The 19,149-nt window shown below is 47.2% G+C and overlaps 1 protein-coding gene across 1 annotated transcript in view; it reads right to left on the bottom strand.

The window, feature by feature from the left end:
• The window catches only part of TRPC4AP (transient receptor potential cation channel subfamily C member 4 associated protein), a 30,183-nt gene extending 13,437 nt beyond the window's left edge, over nt 1–16,746 (bottom strand). The window contains exons 1-8 of the mRNA XM_054392148.1: nt 16,576–16,746; nt 16,243–16,359; nt 13,736–13,793; nt 12,579–12,634; nt 9,760–9,888; nt 7,805–8,006; nt 5,538–5,726; nt 2,589–2,731 (exon numbers count right to left, since the gene is read on the bottom strand). Coding sequence (XP_054248123.1) covers nt 2,589–2,731; nt 5,538–5,726; nt 7,805–8,006; nt 9,760–9,888; nt 12,579–12,634; nt 13,736–13,793; nt 16,243–16,359; nt 16,576–16,746 — 1,065 coding nt within the window. The remainder of the gene's footprint in view (nt 1–2,588; nt 2,732–5,537; nt 5,727–7,804; nt 8,007–9,759; nt 9,889–12,578; nt 12,635–13,735; nt 13,794–16,242; nt 16,360–16,575) is intronic.
• Between the last annotated feature and the right edge of the window lie 2,403 nt (nt 16,747–19,149).

The following is a 19,149-nucleotide window of genomic DNA, read 5'->3' as shown; positions in this document are numbered from 1 at the left end:
TATGGTGTAAAAATCAAGTGCCCAAAGCAGTAATGGGGTTGTTCAGCCTGGAGAAGAGAAGGCTCCAGGGAGACCTTCTGGTGGCCTTTCAGTGCTTAAAGGAGCTGAACACAAAGGTGGGGGCAGACTTTTGAGCAGGGACTGTTGTGACAGGACAGGGAATTGATGGTTTGAAACTAAAAGAGAGAAAGATTCAGACTAGAGAGAAAGAAATGTTCTACAGGGAGGGTGGTGAGACACTGGCCCAGGCTGCCCAGAGAGGTGGTAGATGCTCCATCCCTGGAACCATTCCAGGTCAGGCTGTTTGGGGCTCTGAGCAACCTGCTGTAGCTGCAGATGTCCCTGCTGACTGCAGGGGGGTTGGGACTGGATGACCTTGAAAGGTCCCCTCCCACCTAAAGCATTCTGTGGGTCTATTGCAGACACTGCTCTTCCTTGCTTACTGAAGCCTGCCAGGTAGAGCAGCTCAGCTCTAGCTGTTAATCAGTCTGCCTGCCTCTCATGAAGGAGGGTGATTTCACTTAGGTCACACAAGCCTTTGAAAACCTGACAGAATTAAGGAATGGAGGATGCATCATGCAGGGGACAAAACATGTTTGGGAATGTAGTAACTTGAGTCAGCCCTTTTGAAGTAGTGAACATGCCAGCTTCAGCCTCAGACAGCTTCCCTGCTGGCATAGGGGGGGAAGAGCAGGGGAAGAGCAGGGGAAGAGCAGGGGAAGAGCAGGGGAAGAGCAGGGGAAGAGCAGGGGAAGAGCAGGGGAAGAGCAGGGGAAGAGCAGGGGAAGAGCAGGGGGAAGAGCAGGGGAAGAGCAGGGGAAGAGCAGGGGAAGAGCAGGGGAAGAGCAGGGGAAGAGCAGGGGAAGAGCAGGGGAAGAGCAGGGGAAGAGCAGGGGAAGAGCAGGGGAAGAGCAGGGGAAGAGCAGGGGAAGAGCAGGGGAAGAGCAGGGGAAGAGCAGGGGGAAGAGCAGGGGAAGAGCAGGGGAAGAGCAGGGGAAGAGCAGGGGAAGAGCAGGGGAAGAGCAGGGGAAGAGCAGGGGAAGAGCAGGGGAAGAGCAGAGCTGCCTTACCAGGAAATTAAAACCAAAGTCTGCTTCCAAGCTATTTCAGCAACATTCTACCATGTCACACTGGTCAGCAAAACACCAGCAGTGAGGCAGGGAAGGCAGCCAGCACCTCCAGCTCCCTCAACAGGGAGCAGCAGGATGAGCGCAGGCTGCAAGGAGTTTCTGCAGGAGCTACAGAACTGCATTCTCGTGGTGAAATCAGGCAGGGGATCAATTATCTGACTTGACACAATGGATTAAAAAAAAAAAAAAATAGTCCTCCAACAGATCCATGTTCTGGGAGTTGCAGTTATGTCTTGGGATTTTTTTTTTCCCCATGTGATTTTATGCCCAACAGAAATAGTAATTGTAAAGGGAACAACAACAGGATTCTGAGTTTCTTATGGGAGTGATTGTGGTTTCTGCCAGAATTGTTCATTTCCTCTGGTTACTGTCAGAGAGAATCTACTTCTTTGTGATGCCAAGTATCCATTTGTAGGTTCAGAGTGAACAGGTTCAGGACTGTACTACAAACACACCTCTGGTTTACATTCAGAGATTTAAGAGCCTGCCTGTGGCAGGTAGTTGTGACTCCAACAGTGGGAGGTTACCAACAAAGAACAAAGCAGCCAAGATAAATGTGCTCAAGCAACAGCCCCCTAACAAAGCTCCTCTTGCCTAATGCAACAGCCCTTCAACAACTCAAACCAACTTGATCCTCCCAGTCTCCAGGGCATCTCAATGCCCCTGCTATTCCAAGCTGCTCTGCTGAGCTGAGCAGACTGCCAGTGCTGGAAACCTGTCAAAACTGCACCAAGGGATGGCTTTGCTTTTCCCCTCACAATGTGCTTCTGACCCCTTTAAATCAACGGCAGCCGAGCTGCAGCAACTGGCTCTCCTTAAGGCTGTGTGAGGCAGGGAACAAATTATTTTTCATTTCTGAAGTAAGAAATGCAAAAGGAACAGATGAGTGAGGATTTCTAGGCAGTGCCTGCTGCAAACAGCACTGAAATGTGTCCTCCCAGCTGAGAGCTTAACACCTCGCTCACACTCGGCTGAGACATGGGAACCTACTGCAAAACTCAGCCCTTCACAGATCACCCCAGAGGATTTCCAAGCAGCCAAAACCAGGAATACCTGAAAAGTCTCTGTGCAAGGGGGTCACCAGTGCAGGAAGAGGATCACCCAAGTGCAGCTCCTGCAGCATTCAGGTACCTCCACACCCTTCTTCACACAGAGAGCCAGGATGCTCAGCCTGGAGGCATCCCCCTGCATCAGAGCAGCAGCTCTGCAGAGACTGACCCCCCCTAAGACACACACTCTGGTCAGCACAGCCTGTGGCAAGCCCTGCCCAGTGGCTCAGCCTGCTCTCAGCAGTGGAACACTGCCTGTTTGTTCGTGCAGCGCCGCAGCGATGGGATTTGCCCAGCTTTACGCCTCCGGCTTTGCCCTCCGTGATTCTGTGTCCATGACCTAATTAACAAGCAGTTAGGTTTAAAGAGACACCAACCTCTGCACACATGACCCTTGCCAAGTGCTCACCTGATTCCTTTGTCTCCCCATGAGCAGCACACAGAGAACATACAGCACCTCCAGCTTGTACATGATCTCATGCATGATCTTCATGGACTGCGGCAGCTGCGTCCGTGTGGAGGTGTTGGCCAGGCCGCTTTCATCCGAGGACTCTGAAGGAGAAGGCAAAGATGTGAGCCTGAGGCAGCCTCAGTGGGAAAGGATTTCTTACACTTCTTTCTTTCACCCTGAAACACTGCAGATGTAAGTGCAGCAAGCCTGCTTCAATCTTCTTCTCAACTCAGAACAGTGACAGAAAGCAAAAAAAAAACAACCCAAAAAGAACAACCCAATCAAATTAAATGCTCCAGAGACAAAAGCAAGCTGGAACTTTACAGGAGATAAAAACCAGATTCTTTAAAACAATTGTTTAGTTTTTCCATAATAAGCTAAATGGCATCAGTGAGCTAAAGTAAGTAGGATCATCCATATGAATTAATAGACTGAAAATAGGCAGAAAAGGTAATAAAGCCAGGGTGAGAGCATCAGAAGCATTTGCTAATAGGTCTGCTTCCATTTCAGACCTCAGGAGCAGGATACTTAGACCACAGTGAAATAATTTTCATAGCCCCATCTAGAACTAGGTTGCTAAGGGCAGAAATGGAACACAACACACTAGGAGAGCTGGAAAGGGGACTTTGTAAAAAGGCATGGAGTGACAGGATGAGGGGTGAAGGCTTCAAACTGGAAGAAGCTGGATTTAGACATTAGGAAGAAATTCTTCACCATGGGGATGGTGAGGCACTGGAACACGATGCCCAGAGAAGTTGGGGAAGCTCCAAGCTTGGAAGTGTTCAAAGCCACACTGGACAGGGCCTTGAGAAACCTGGTCTGGTAGGAGGTGTTCCTGCCTATGGCAGAGGGGCTGGAACTAGATGATCTTTAAGGTCCCTTCCAACCCAACCCATTCTGTGATTGCAAATGGAAAAAATCATAAATCAGGAGTGACAAAGTAAAAAAAAAAGGACACAGTGAAATTTGGAGGCTGCAGTTCAGGAAGGAGTCAGCTCTTCACACAGTACATAACTATCTGCTGAGCTGCCCTGCCTCAGCATAGCACAAATGCTTTCTGAACCCATGGCAGCAGCAACCAGGCAAAGGAAGAAACCATCAAAGGCTAAAAAGCACAGACCCCACCTCTGACTCTCACGTCCCTAAGCCACAAGCCACTGGCAACTGAGGCAGCATTCTGGGAAAGCACATCTTGGTGTGCTTCCTACTGATGTTGTGGGTCAAGAGCTGTGACTGGGCACGTTCCACCACAGCAAAACTGCCTTGTGAATTCTCTTCCAAAATACCAAGTGTCCTCCAGGTTCCACCAAGCTGGTGTGTACACAGCTGTGTGCAAGATGCTGCAGCAGCACTCACTTATCCCTTTTTTTGGGGGAGAGGATGGGGGGTGGGGTGTCTACTTCCAGAAGTTTTAATAACGAACTACAAAATTAATGAAACTGGGTAAGGAAGGAAGTTTTCCAAAGAAGCAGAGAAGCAAAGATTTAGGTATCAAAATGCTGGGGTGCTTCTCATTATGTCACCAAAGCCTTTGACTTCTCCAAGACATAAAAATGACATACTGAAGGGTGAAGAAACAAAACCATATGCTTGCCTCAAAGCCCTTTCCTAAAGCTGTACTAACACCTCCATCTGCACACCTGGAACAATTACCTTCTTCCAATTAACTTAATTTGCTGCAACTCCCTTTCCTTGTTACAAGGATGGTTTGCTTGGTGTGAAGTATTTGGATCTAAAGTTTCAAAGCAAAATGTTGGTGAAGTCACTTCCCTCAGCTGTGTGTCACTCCAGAGGAGTGAGAACACAAAGTTACTGTTACTGAGGTGTGCAAAGGGCAGTTTCCTACAGGACATTTCTTCTGTTAACTTAATTAAGCAAAATAATAATCAGTGGGACATGAGAACACTTGCACTACTTGCACCCTCAGGAAGCTTGTAGATGATGCCAAATGAGTGGTGCAGGTGACACACCAGAGGGACAGGATCCACCCAGAGGACACCTGGACAAGTTGGAGAAATGGGCCTGTGTGAACCTCTTGGAAGTTCAACAAGGCCAAAAATTAGGTTCTGCACTTGCATTGGGGCAATCCCCAGAACCAATCCAGGCTGTGGAATGAAAGGCTGGAGAGCAGACCTGTGGAGAAGGACTCAGGAACACTGGTGGGTGAAAAGCTGGACATGAGCCAGCACCATGCGCTGCCAGCCCAGCCCCAGCTGCGTCCTGGGCTGATCCCCAGCAGGCAGTGGGCAGCAGGGGCAGGGGAGGATTCTGCCCCTCTGCTCAGACCCCACCTGCAGTGCTGGGGTAAGCTCTGGAGTCCTCAGCACAACACAAACGGGGACCTGTTGGAGTGGGGCCAGAAGAGGCCATGGCAATGCTGGGAGGGCTGGAAACCCTCTGCTGTGAGGCCAGGCTGAGAGAGTTGGGCCTGGGCAACCTGAGCTTAAAGGGGCCAAACAGAAAGCTGGGAACAGGGCCTGCTGGGACAGGACAAGGACAGGACAGGACAAGGTTTGACACTAAAAGAGGCAGATTCAGACTAGAGAGAAAGAAGAATTTTTTTCCACTGAGGTTGGTGAGAGACCTGGCCCAGGCTGCCCAGAGAGGTGGTAGATGGCCCATCCCTGGAACCATTCCAGGCCAGGTTGCCTGGGGTCCTGAGCAACCTGCTCTAGCTGTAGATGTCCCTGCTGACTGCTGGGGGGTTGGACTAGAAGATTGTCAAAGGTCCCTGCCAACCTAAATCATCCTGTGAACATCAGAACCATACCTAGATGCTGACACATTCATCCCTCATGCCAGAAAAGAGGAACTATCACCAGCTGGAAGGAAAAGCAACACATGGCAAACACAGATGGTTACAACACACATCAGCCAACGGTGGCTAAAGGAACGTATGGCAGCTACCTGTACTGCTCTGCTCTGCCTCTTCGTTTGCCACCCTCATCAGTGCATCGAGTACCAGTGCGTTGTCCAGCCAGGTGTACCACTCCTCCAGCTCCTGCAGGAAGCTGGAAGTCCCTGTGGTCTCAGACACCTTCCGTGTGGCCAGCTTGCACAAGCGCTCGATGAAGCCAGGAATATTCAGCAGCGTGGCTGGAAAAGAATTTTAGTCCAGCTGAGTATCACCAATGCAAACAGTCACCAGCCCCTCTATACCACAAGGTACCAGAACATCTACACTAGCAATACAGAACCAAATTCCATCTGAATGAAATGATTCAAAGATGGAAGCAGTCAGTGCAGTCTCCTATTAAGGGCTGGAAGGGAGCGTACGTACCCCAGGCATAATTCAGTCAGCGTTATACTGGGTTGTGCTGGACTTTTAAACTGGAAAAAAATGAGTTCTACCCTACTCTAACTGCTTATTTCTGGCCAATTCTCCTTTGCTGGCACTGCTGTTTTCCAGTCCACAGTGAGTCAGTATCAAGAAACTGATCTGGCTCGAAGTGAAGCTGGCAGAAACAAAGCAGCAGCCCTTGGAAGGGGCAGCTCCACCTCCCCTTTCCTCCCTGCGATGCTACCTCCTTCATTTTGCCTCCTGTGGCATTTGTCTCCCAGCAAACAGCACTGCAGAAGCTGGGAAGAAGGCTGTCAGCTTTTTAAGTACTACTTTCCTGAATTAGCTCATCATGGAGCAAACCAGATGGGTAACACATGAGAGCAGCCCTGAGTTAGTGGGGTTTAATTGTTGAGGAACTACACCCTTAGAAACATCAGCTCAAGGACAGAAGACATTGGTCTGCAAAATGCTGGGGGGAAGGTGCCAAGAGCTGCATTTTGGCCTGAAGTTTTCACAGAATAATTTAATTACAGGATCTGTTTATCATAGATACATGGCCAAGGCTTCACAGCTGCAGATGAAAGGAGAAAATAACAAAGTATTTAGCCAGGAACACTGTGGAAGAGCTGCGAGCTTCTGCCTGCTGGTAGCAGCTCTGAAAGAATAAGCTCCCTGATGAATTTATTGCAGTGAACAGTTTTAGATACAGTCACTAATTGTGGAAATAAAAAATGATTAGTTAAACATTTACTTGGCTGAGTTCAGCTCTCTGGGATTCAAGCTTGTTCAGTTCAACTAATCTAAATTAAACTTTGTACCCACCCCAACACATTGTCCACTGCTCTTTCCAAGCAAGCTCTGGCAATCACAGGGCAGAAGACAACACACTCCTCCTTCAAAGCTTCTCAGCTCCTGCCTGCCATCTCTAACTGGATGCTGTGGAGGTGGCAGTGGTTACAAATGGGCCTTTGTTGTTCAAGGCTAACACAAAATGTTAGGAGATGGGAGAATCAGCTCCAAATTGCCTTTCTGCACTTCCCAGCACTGTTTGGCAAGGGTCTGTGCAAAACATCTGCTTCAGAATCCAAAAGCTTTTCAGCATAGCATGAGCTGAACACAGCAGGTTCTACACTGAAGGGTAGTTTTAAAAGGAAGGTCATGGATGCCCCCTCCCTGGTGCTCAAGGACAAGCTGGATGAGGACTTGAGCAACCTCGTTTAGTGGGAGGTATCCCTGCCCATGGCAGGGGGGTTGGAACTAGATGAACTTTAAGGTCCCTTCTAACCCAAACCATTCTATGAAACTATGACAACCATACTCATCCTTCCAGGCAAGACTTCTACACCTGAGAAGTCCTCAACAAAATAAGGAAACCTGCACTGTACCCACAGTTGAAGCTGAGATTAGACAGTGGTGGTTACAGTGGGCAATATGATGAATAATAAAGACAGACATCCTGCTCAGGACAGCTCCAGACAAAATCCAGGAGGGAACTGCTCCAACAGCAACCACGCTGCATACAGCTTTAGTTCAGGAATTCACATTTTAAGGAGGGCACTGAATTGCTGAGAGCTGCTAAAGGGAAGGGACCAAGGGAGAGAAATGAAACTCAATTACTTTAAGCCACTCAGTTCACTGGAGAGGGCTGAAATGACAGAAATGAACTTACCTCCTGACTAACACCATGTGAAACTGAAAGCTACAAAGTAGGTTTCCTTAACAAAGGAAGATTGTTTCCAGGAAACTGCTTGAGGAAAAGTAAATAAAGAAAAAATGCTCCATAAGACATAAGTAGCCTCTTGAAACACATCCTACAGCTATGACACTGAGAAGAGGGAAACTTTACACACTGCTGAGATTCCCCTGCCTTGGTTCACAATGTGACAATTACCTTGGTTAATTTCAGCTCGAGAAGGACCCAGGTTTTTTTTCTGCTGGGCGTTTTTGGCCAGGAGCGTGTGCTTGTCATCACTTCCCGTGTCCAGCTCAGAAATGGTGACAGCCAGGATCCTGCAGAAGTTGGCAAGCTGCTGCTGGTCAAAGCTGGACACAAGGCTTGCGAGATTGGGAATATCATCCAGTTGTATCATTTCCTGGAGAAGGCAACACCAACTGAGTAAGTGGCACGAGATGTTGAGCACAGACATCAATCGTCCTTGGGAGAGCTGCCTGGGATTTCAAAATTAGTGAAGGAGAAGCAAGCAGCAGTGCCAAGGGAAAGAATCTGAGCACAGCTGTCATTTACCACTGCTGTCACTATGTTTATCAACTCCAAGAAGTAAAAATACCCATATTTTAAAGACTAAGCATTTAAATAAAGGCCCCCAAATTCCATGTAGTTAAAACAACCCAAACCAACAACGAAACCCACAACCTAATTTAACACACGGATCATATTTAGGCATTGGGAAGTCTCAACTTCATTTGTTTTGTCCTTGAAACTCAGGTGACAGCTGACTTCTAGATGATTTTTTCCTCAGTTTTATTTGCATCAAAATATTGTTTTTTTATAATAAAAAGATTTTGAAAATGGTTTTCAGCAAAAACCAGCTCAACTATGTTCAGCTCAACTAAGCCTGTTTCCTAGCTCAGGAAATGTGTCATCTTCAACTTCACCCTAAAAATGCAGTAATAAAGAATCTTAACCCTCTCCACAAAATGCTTGGGGGTGTTGATTGACAGCCAGATGAAGATGAACCAGGGTGTGCCCAGCTGGCCAAGAAGGCCACCAGCATCCTGGCCTGGATCAGCAATAGTGTGGCCTGCAGGACCAGGGCAGGGATTGTTCCCCTGTACTCAGCACTGGCCAGGCCTCACTTTGAATATTGGGTTCAGTTTTGGGGCTCTCACTCCAAGGAGGACACTGAGGTGCTGGAATGTGTCCAGAGAAGGGCAATGAGGCTGGTGAAGGGTCTAGAGCACAAGTCTTGTGAGTAGTGGCTGAGGGAACTGGGATTGTTCAAGTATGGAGGAAGGGAGGTTGAAGAGAGACCCTCTACCTCTCTACAAGTCCCTGAAAGAAGGCTGGAGCCAGATGGGGGCCAAAGAAATGGCCTCAAGTTGCAACAGAAGAGGTTTAGGTTGGAGACTTCTCCACTGAAAGGCTTCTCAAAGACTGGAACAGGCTCTCCAGGGAGGTGGTTGAATTCCCATTCATGGAGGTGTTTAAAAGAGGCAGAGATGTGGTGCTGAGGGCCACAGAGAACGGTTAGACAGGATGATCTCAAAGGTCTTTTCCAACTAAAATATGTCAGCAAATCCGTGTACACAGACACCCTGCATTCAGGCTTTTCCCAGGGTTACACATCTAAGACTTTATTGGCCTCACATCAGGGCACTAAGGTCTAATGTTGCTTGAAAGAAGGACAAAAACCTCATTTGTGCAGAAGACCTAAGTGCCCTGCTTCCCCAGCCTTCAACTTCTGAGAGAGGTGACAAACCCCAAGGTAAGAGAGCTGCATGGGAAGCCCTCTTGATTTTGGGACTACTAAAACACCTGCAGTGTAATCAGAAGGCAAGGATGAAACATGAATTTACATGAGGTTCACTTTCTTCATCTGAAGTACAGGTTTTACTTTAGTGACAGCCAGGTACCCACCCCCATCATCCTCTACAGTGATGGTACAGCATTACAAGTATGACACCACACACACAACTTGGCTTCTGTATGAAATGTGACTGAAGTTAATGATCACTGGGAATAGTCAGGTTTCAAACGAGCTACAAGAAGTAAGAATGTAGGCTTAGAGGGTTATCAGCAGTAGCTCTTTAAAGGAAGAAGGTGTTTTTTTCCCCTCCACTAGCCTGAAAAGTCATACAATCAGAATGCAGAAACCAGTAACTAACCTTTTTAACTCCCAGGATATCTTCAATGAGTGTTGCAGTTTGTAGGAATGTCTTCTTGTTTGTCATCAGTGTAAACAGGAACAACACGAAGTCGTTTCTCTCTGCCAGTCGCCTCGTGACACCTTCCGTCTAGAAAGCAGCAAAAGCATATCCAGACCAGAGTCAGAGCCCACCTCAAGAAGTCACACAATAGAGGCACATGTAGGACAGTCCCTACAGATGATGAGTTACCAAATCAGCTATCCCTGAAACCAGGAAACATTGTGTTTATGACAGCCAAAAATAACTCCGGTCCTTGCCTGAAGTTAACATGAGGCTTGCAACACCGACAGGCTCCAGGATGAGAGGCTTCATCTCAAGGCATTGTTTACTTGCCTTGAATCAAACGTAAACATTGCATGCCTGGAAACACATCAGAGAGGCTTGTCTCTGGTTTCCCAGACAAGCTGCAGCCAGCTCCAGTATGGAAATGCCATCCCCAGATTTCTCCTGAACTCTCAAGCGTTGCTCTTGGCTGGCCAGAGTCTGAACAACCGGAATTGAGCCTCAGCCTCAACGACCTTGGCGACAAACCAGGAGTCACACTAAAGCATGAACTAAGGTTCAGCACTAAGTTCCTAAAGGCCAGCTTTCATGGTCTGACCTCTGCTGAGAGCACAGGCAGTCTTCTCTGCAGTTAAATGTCAATCTTAGTGTTTGCAGAGCTGTCTACTATCTGCTCACCAAACCAGACTTGCTTACATACTGCCCCAACATAGGAATAAGAACAGTTAATGTAGCACAGAAGCACTGAATCCTAGCATGGTGGGGCTTAGAAGGGACCTCTGGACATCATCTCCTTCAGCCCCACTGCTAATGCAAGGTCACCCACAGCAGGGTGCCCAAGATCACCAGGTCCAGGTGGATTTGGAATCTCTCCAGAAAAGGAGACTCTACAACCTCTCTGGGCAGCTTGTTCCAGCGCTACAGCAAACTCAAAGCGAAGAAGTTTCTCTTCCTATTCAGATGGAACCTCCTGGGTTTCAGTTTATGCCTTCTGCCCCTTGTCCTATCACTGGGTACCACTGAGAGGACTCTGGCCCCATCCTCCTGACCCCTGCCCTTTAACTACTGATCAGCATTGATGAGATCCTCTCACAACATCCTGCACACAACTTCTGTGACCCTGAGCACTTCTTACACAAGAGAGAGCAGAAATACTGCAGTGAATTAAAACAGCAGCCAGCATATAAATGGCAACCTTGTTTCATAGCACATCACACTACTCAGTTTGTAAAGGCTGCATTACCTGTAGTTAAAAAAAAATAATCAAATCAAGGACAAGGTGTTCCCTCTCTTCCCCCTCCCTTGTGTACACAGATACTTAGGAGGGAGAACATGATCTGTTAAAGACTGAAGCTCTGGAGATGAGGTTGATGTTTTTGGAACAGCTCCAAGCCAGTAACTGCCTTTTTCTTTCAATTTTTGTTAAACAATGCTCCCTAGGTTATGACATAATCAAAAGTGGGATTAAGTAATCCTGAGGATGTTGCCTACATGACTCATCAGAGGCCTGCACTTTCAGCTTCAGTACTATAACCATACTATATCCTAGCATCCTACAGTTGCCTGGTTGGGAAAGACCTTAAGGTCATTGAGTCCAACCATAACCTAACATCTCCCTGCACACAACTGTTAGAACATGAATGAGGAGAAGGCTTAGGAGAGACCTTATTACCATGGACCAGCACATAAAGGGTGACTACCAAGAGGATGAAAGCTCCCTATTTACAAGGAGTCCAATGGGTAAGACAAGGGCTAGTGGGGACAAGTTACTGCTGGGGAGATTCCCATTGGAATCCAGATGAAAATGTTTCCCCATGTGAACAGCTGGACACTGGAATTCTCTTCCAAGAGAAGCAGTGGATTCCCCTACACTGGACAGTCTGAAGACTCAGCTTGCCAAGGTGCTGGGCTCCCTTCAACTGGGCTATCATCCAGAAAAGTTGGACCAGATGATGCTTGGTAGTCCCTTCCAACCTGACATTGTGTGATTTCAGCAGGCCTTTAACTCAGTGTCCACCTCAGTACTGATCTGTCACCAACTGAACTGCATTAATAATGCTCAGCACATGAAGGAGTTGCAGGATCAAACAAACTCCTTTGCCAGCCCCACTACTCAACAGGAGTAGCTGTAGCTTGGGTTAGCAGGCATCCATTTCCAGGTCCAGATTTGAAGTTTGAACACAACAAAGCCTGGCTCAGCCTTCCTATGGAAGCAGAGATACAGAAAGATCCAAACAGAAGGATTTAAACTTGACACAAAACCAGAAGTTATTGGTGTAACACATCAAAATATAGGGCAGTCCTCTATTTAACTGAAGGAATTCCAGTTCCTAATAGAGGCCTTCCAGTACCTGAAGGAGGCCTACAAGAAGGCTGGAGAGGGACTGTTTACAAAGGCCTGCAGTGGATCAGAGGCAACGGTTTGAAATTAGAGAAGAGTAGATTTAGATTGGATGTTAGGAACAAGTTCTGCACCATTGAGGGTGGTGGAACACTGCAACAGGTTGCCCTGGGAGGTAGTTGAGGCCCCATGCCTGGAGATATTCAAAGTGTAGGCTCCACAAGGCTCTGAGCAACCTGATCTCATGGAGCATGTCCCTGCTCACTGCAGCAGGGAGTGTTGGACTAGATGACTTTTGGAGGTCCCTTCCAACCCAAACCATTCTATGAATTAAGTGCAAAGTTTCATGGCATGTTTAAATTCTGCTTGTAAGAGGCTGTGTGTGGCCTTCTCAAGTAAAAGAGGAGCCCTTCTCCATAGCACTTGTACTTACACATATACAGGTGTTGTACAGTATGCTTAAACAGTCCTTGATGAGGTCATCACTTACTGCAAAGGAAAAAAAAAAAAAAAAGAGACATTCACCAGCTGTCCATGACCAAGGAACACTGCTGTCCACAGCAGTGACATGGACAGCTACAAAGCCAGTGACAATTTCAGGCTGCTAGCTTAGCTCACACGTGCAAATGGCTTGGAGGACAGAAACCAGAGGGTTAGAAACATTCAACACCTGACCTGTTCCCATACCTTCTTCCAGGACTCTCAGCACTGCCTAGGCCTGCAGACAGGGATGTACTCATGGTCTGCTGCATTTTTAGTTGCACACAAAATGCTAGGGGTGTAGAAAGTATTTTAGGAAAACCACCATAGAACACCTCAAAATCTCTCAATCTGATAAACTGCTGAGATCTATTTGTGCCAATTCTTAAGCACAGGGGAGAAAAAAAAAAAAAAAAGAGCAGTTCATGCAGTTTTCATCAGGAATTCCCAGAAAAGCTTTCAGTCTGATTGACTCCAGCATTTTCACATTTCAAACATGTTTTCAGTACAGACATACAACAGCTGCCTAGCTCAAATTCAAGTTACTTCACCTTTGAAGTTCCCTGCCTTGAGGGGCATGGGATGTAACCATGACCTGTCTTCTCCTCAGAAAGGTTCAAGGAACCAGCAGATCACAGACAGCAGAAAGGAAAACACTAAGCCAGAGCTGCTCCAGCAGGAAAGTGCCCCACTGGCAAGTTCTCCTCATAGCAACTGGGAAATGAGTAGTCTCTGGGAGTCAGTCATGAAAAAAGCACACTTTTCATTATCTCACAATCTCTTCATCTCCTATTACATTAACAATGGTCTGTGGCTTATTATTAATAATTGTTAAGTGTAGCTACAGTCACAGCAACAATAAAAGCTTCAAGTGATTGCAAATTTACTGTATCATGTTATGCTGAGCACATGAATGCTCCTGAGCTGTGCTCTGCAGCAGGTGACTATCCTAAATCCCACCATCAGTTGGGAACAAAGGAAACAATGATTCATTTTGGAACAGGAAATTGCTGGGATGGAAAGGGAGTCAGAAAAAGAGTAATTTCTGGCTGAAATAGGACACAAAGCAGGAATGGGGGGGAGGGGAAAATAAGACACTTATTTACTTACTTTTCTGTTTCTTTTTCTGTGTAATAAGAGTTGGTCTCATGAGAATTTCTACTAGAAGCTGTAAAACAAGATAAAGAATTAAGAGACTCATCTCTGAGATAGAAAGCACCACTTAATTTGTCAGTGACAACCACAAATTTAGTCTTTTCTCTGCTGAAGTCACAGAGGTGAATAATGGAAGCTCTGCAGTCAAAATCCCACCAGTGTCAAGATTATGCTGACCAGAAATGGTTGCATTTGCCCTGAGTGAATAATAACAGTTGTGCAAAACAATCTCTCACTGGCAAGTTCTAAAGAATTTGAGTTCACAAAGACTAGAACTTCACATGTAGCCAGGTAACATCAAGGATGGCTATCACACACCTTCCAGAGTAATGAATCCTCTGCCAGAAGCTGCACAGAAATGTCAGTTTTGCAAAGGCTCTCCCTAAATCTTGCTGTGCTTCAAAACACATTTCAGGGCCAGATAGAACTCAGCAGCTCCATATTTCAATCTCATCAGCTAACAGCAAGCCACTGCCTAAGTATGTCCTGGTTTGGGTTGGAGCATGACTGATTCTGCTCAGGGATCTGACTTCCCCTTCTCAGCCTCTGCTCAGTGCCAACATCTGAAGTTCAGGGCAGGTCTGCACAGTCAGGGGCTGCTTCTAGCAGGAAGAAGCTGCGGGGCAGAGTCACTGCCAAGGGCTGGGCTGCAGAAAGGCTCTGGCTTAGACTTGCTCCTGGGCACACCAAGGGCACTGCCACAGCTTGTGTCTCAACTTGGAGTGCAGGAGGTCAGACTTGGCTCCTGCAGGGAGGAGCAGACAGGGCAGGTGACCCTCAACTGACCAACAAGGGATTGCAGCCTATGGATGGCATCCTCATGAGACAGATAAGGGATCCCCAGGGTCAAGCCTCTTCACTGGCCAGCATCCCAGAAGGACTCTGTCCCTTCTGCCTTCAATCCCAGTCCATGTGTTTCTGAACCCATTTCTAGAATCCAGCTCCTGAATTCGGTTCTCATCTGCTGCTGAGACCAGTCTGGGACTTCCCTGAGCTCATTCCCAGCATCAGTTGTGACAATGGTGACATCATTGCCAGCAGGGTTTGGGTTCCATATTGGTTTGTGCCTCTTTGTCCCTATTCCATTGGGTTGTTCTCATTTCCATCCCAGATGGTTTAGTTTCTTTCCCAGCCCATCAGTCTCTTTCCCTTCTTCCCTTTGGGAAGGCAGAGGGGTTCACAGAGAGCCTCTGTCACTCATCCAGCAGCCAGCCCAGCCCTAACCCTTGACAGTAAACTTCCAGATACACCTCCAAACATGCAGTGTTGCCTCATTTTTGTTTAAGCAATGTTAACAGTCAGCTCTCCCACACTAGACATATGGTTCTGTTAGATACAAAAATGATCTTTAGCTGGTTTAGCCTGGACCAGCCCAGACACTGCAAATTGTTGAGTCCTTCAGAGTTATTCATGCTTCACAGTTCAGAGTAACTGCAACACAGAGCCAGCACAGGGCACACAGAACCAGATCAGACACCTCCCTATCAAGTGAGAGTGCAGGACTGTCAGGAACACAGCACTACCTGCTACCACTGCCTTCAACCACATCAAACCCACTCCTATCAGACAAATCTCTGGCCTTAGCACCAGATAACTGCAGTGTAACTGGGGAAACTGGTGGACAAGAACTTGGACATGAGCCAGCAATACACACTTGCAGCCCAGAAAGCCAGTGGCAACCTGGGCTGCATCAAAAGCCGCATGGCCAGCAGGTCAAGAGAGGTGATTCTGCCCCTCTGCTTTGGTGGGACCTCACCTGCAGTGCTATGTCCAGCTATGGGGACCCCAACACATGAGAGACATGGACCTGCTGGAAAAGGTCCAGAGGAGGGTCACAGAGACCATCAGAGGACCGGAGCACTGTTCAGGCTGGAGAGACAAAGGTTCCAGGGAGATCTTAGAGCTGCATGTCAATATCTGAAGGGGACCTACAGGAAGGCTGGAGAGGGACTGTTTACAAGGGCCTGTGGTGATAGGATGATGAACAATTGTTGGAAACTGGAGCAGGGGAGATTTAGGGTGGACATGAGGAGAAAGTTCTTCACAATGAGGATGGTGAAATACTGGAACAGGCTGCCCAGGGCTGTGGTTGAGGCCCCATCCCTGGAGACATTCCAGATCAGACCTGCTGTGGCCCTGGGCAGCCTGATCTAGTTGGAGGTGTCCCTGGGGGTTTGGACAAGATGACCGTTGAGGGTCCCTTGCAAACCAATGCAATCTGTGAATCTGTATCTGATAAGGAAATATAATCACATAAGGAAAAGTCCTCATTTTGATGGTCTTGGAAAATCCACCCTTTGCAGAGTCTGAACCAAGCACAATTCAAATGCTTTCCATCAAACTGGCAATGCCATTCTGTAGCTTGGATTTAGAAGCTTCAGAGGCCTCAAATCCACATATTGCTCAGTGCTGTGAGTGTCAAGCAGAAATCTTTTGTTGTTGTTGAAGACCCCCACACTTACATCGACTCCTCCAAATAAGTCAAACGTGTATGTATTGGGGAAAGTGGACTCTTGAGCAGCTTTCCTGTCCTCTGTAACAAATGCCATGGCTTCCATTGAAAGAAGTGGAGAAATTTCCTGCAGGAGATAAAAAATAAATAAAAGATGGTTCATAAAGAAAGCTGCTCATCAGCAGAAACCTCCTTGTGTGATCTACTGGCATTCCCTGCTCTTATCCACCAGCAAATTCAGACACCATCACGCAACCAGGTTCAAAAATGAAAATACGCTCACAGCAGACTTTAAAGAAAGCAGCAAACAAAGAAAAACCTGGAAGAAGAGTGCAGGCAGTACCTTTAAGATGCTTTGGCACTGGGAGAAGTCGCTGTTTGGATGGCTATGTTCATAGAGCTTCTGCAGCAGTAAGGGGATCCCATTCCATTTTGCTTGCTTATCTCTTTCCTTTAACAAGGCCTCTGTGATCTGCAAGGGAAGAATGCAATTCCCATGTGTCCAATACTTCATAACCAGGAAAACAACCTTATCACCTCCCCAGAACACTGATATCAGAACATCACAGAAAAACAAGTTTATTGTGGAGAGCAGCACTACAAAACCCAGCCCCTCTTCCCAGGCAGCATTTAGCCAGGACTGGTAGCTACAGAATTTTCCAGGTGGTCAAAGTATCTTATGCAGGACATGGCTTAAAGCAGCTGTTATCATTTAGAGTACTTCATCTGATTCTATATGATCATCTGTTTTAACATGGGAACACATCAGTCTCCAAATCATTCCATTAGTAGAACTCTTGACACGTCACTGACTGGGGAAATGGGTGCCCTTGACACTAGCAGCAACGGCACTGGTCTAGGGGAGACACAACACTGGGGATGGAAATGTAACTTGTTACACTCAGCCAGTGAAGAGATCTCCTCAGCCAAGACTCTGAAGCCATTACTGGTCACAGCAGTGACACAAATCACTAAGATTCACAAGCAGGCTCCAGAAGAATGGATCAAAGCTACAGCGAAAATGTTCTCTGCAGTCTTGCACTGGCCATAAACGGAGACCAACAACTAAATCAGTGGAACCCCACCACTAGCATTTATCCTCTGGGAAGCAGGCTGCAACCACAAGAAAGAACACCTCAGCATTTGCTACTACATTTGGGCAAACCCTCTCACAATTTTTCTCCTCCTCAAAACAGAAAATTCTCAATATTCTCCACTCTATTTTACAACTGAAAGAGAATGAAGCAGCAGCACGAGACCAATAAGTATTCTGCTCAGAATCCACAGAAGATGTTTTGAAGCCTGAACTCTTACTGCCAGCAGATGAATCATAGAATAGTAGGAGTTGGAAGGGACCTCTAGAGATTGACTCCAACCTCCCTGCCAAAGCAGGATCACCTAGGGCAGGTCCCAAAGGAAAGCATCCAGACAGGTCTTGAAAGTGTTCAGAGAAGGAGGACTCCACAGCCTCTCTGGACAGCCTGCTCCAGGGCTCTAGAACCCTTACAGCAAAGAAGTTTTTCTTCATGTTGATGTGGAACCTCCTGTGTTCCAGTTTGTGTCTGCTGCACCTTGTCCTACTGCAGGACACCACTGAAAAGAGCCTGGCCCCTTCTTCTTGACACCCACCCTTCAGATCTTTATAATAAGATCCCCTCTCAGCCTTCTTTCCTCCAGACTAAACAGCCCCAGGTCCTTTCCTCTTCAAACAGTTGTTCCAGTCCCTTCATCCTTGTAGCCTCTGTTGGACTCTCTCCAGCTGGTCCCTGTCTTTCTTGAACTGGGGAGCCCAGAGCTGGACAAAATACTCAGATGTGGCTTCACCAGGGCAGAGTAGAGAGGAAGGAGAACCTTCCTCTTCATTAAGTTCACCATCTAGTCAATGCTGACTAAAGCTCCCTTTCTTAACAATGCCCCAGAGGTACCCAGATCAACCTCAAAGAGGGACTGATCCTAGTACAGGAAGGCAGACAGTCATTACAGCCAGGATTTTTACAGCCAGGATTTTTACAGCCAGGATTTTTACAGCCAGGATTTTTACAGCCAGGATTTTTACAGCCATACAGAAACTTTACTCACCCTCCAAATAAAAAGCAGAACAAAGAACCCCCCTACTCCTCTGGGCAGCAAGACTCTCTAGGCATTACTTGTGGATTTTATCTTACTCCTGGGCCTAAACTTCTGAGCTGCTCTCATTCTGTGTAAGTATTAAATCCTGAATGATTTCCCTTCAGCCTCTCCAAACATTGCTGTTAATAGTTAACAAGCAGGAAATTTTGCTGCTCCTTGTTTCATCCACCTCAGCCAGCCCCCAGTGTTCAGTTCCAAAGGGCCATGCGGTGCCTGATCAGAAAACTATACACAAATATCCTCCAATTTCTGACTGAGAACTTAGCCCTTGCTAGACAACATAAAGGAAGACAGAAAAACTGATGCAAGCGTGCGAAGACTCCAACTGGCAAGGTTGTGTGGGGTCCTCACCCTTCTAAGCTTCTCTGACACCTGGGGTTCTTTTCCTGATGAACACCACTGATTTGTACACAACAAAGAAGTTAAGGCTCTTGAAGTATCAGGTTTTCTTGCCACAAGACCTGCCAGGGGCTCTGGCCAGCCTGATCTAGTGTGAGGTGTCCCTGCCCATGGCAGGGGGTTTGGAACTAGATGATCCTTGTGGTCCCTTCCAATCCTGACTGATTCTATGAAGCAGAAGCTAAGCTGGGACATAAAACCTGAGACCCTGCCTGAAGTACTGTATCCAGCTCTGGAGCCCCCAAAACAAGGACATGGAGGTGTTAGAGCAGGTCCAGAGGAGGGCCACAAAGATGATCAAGAGGGCTGGAGCACCTCTGATACAAAGAGAGGCTGAGAGAGCTCAGGCTGTTCAGCCTGGAGACACAAAGCCTCTAGGGAGAGCAAC

Source organism: Indicator indicator, chromosome 24 (assembly GCF_027791375.1).
Source record: "Indicator indicator isolate 239-I01 chromosome 24, UM_Iind_1.1, whole genome shotgun sequence".
NCBI lineage: Eukaryota > Metazoa > Chordata > Aves > Piciformes > Indicatoridae > Indicator > Indicator indicator.
The sequence above is the reverse complement of the archived record's forward strand: the minus strand, read 5'-3'. Positions and strand labels throughout refer to the sequence as shown.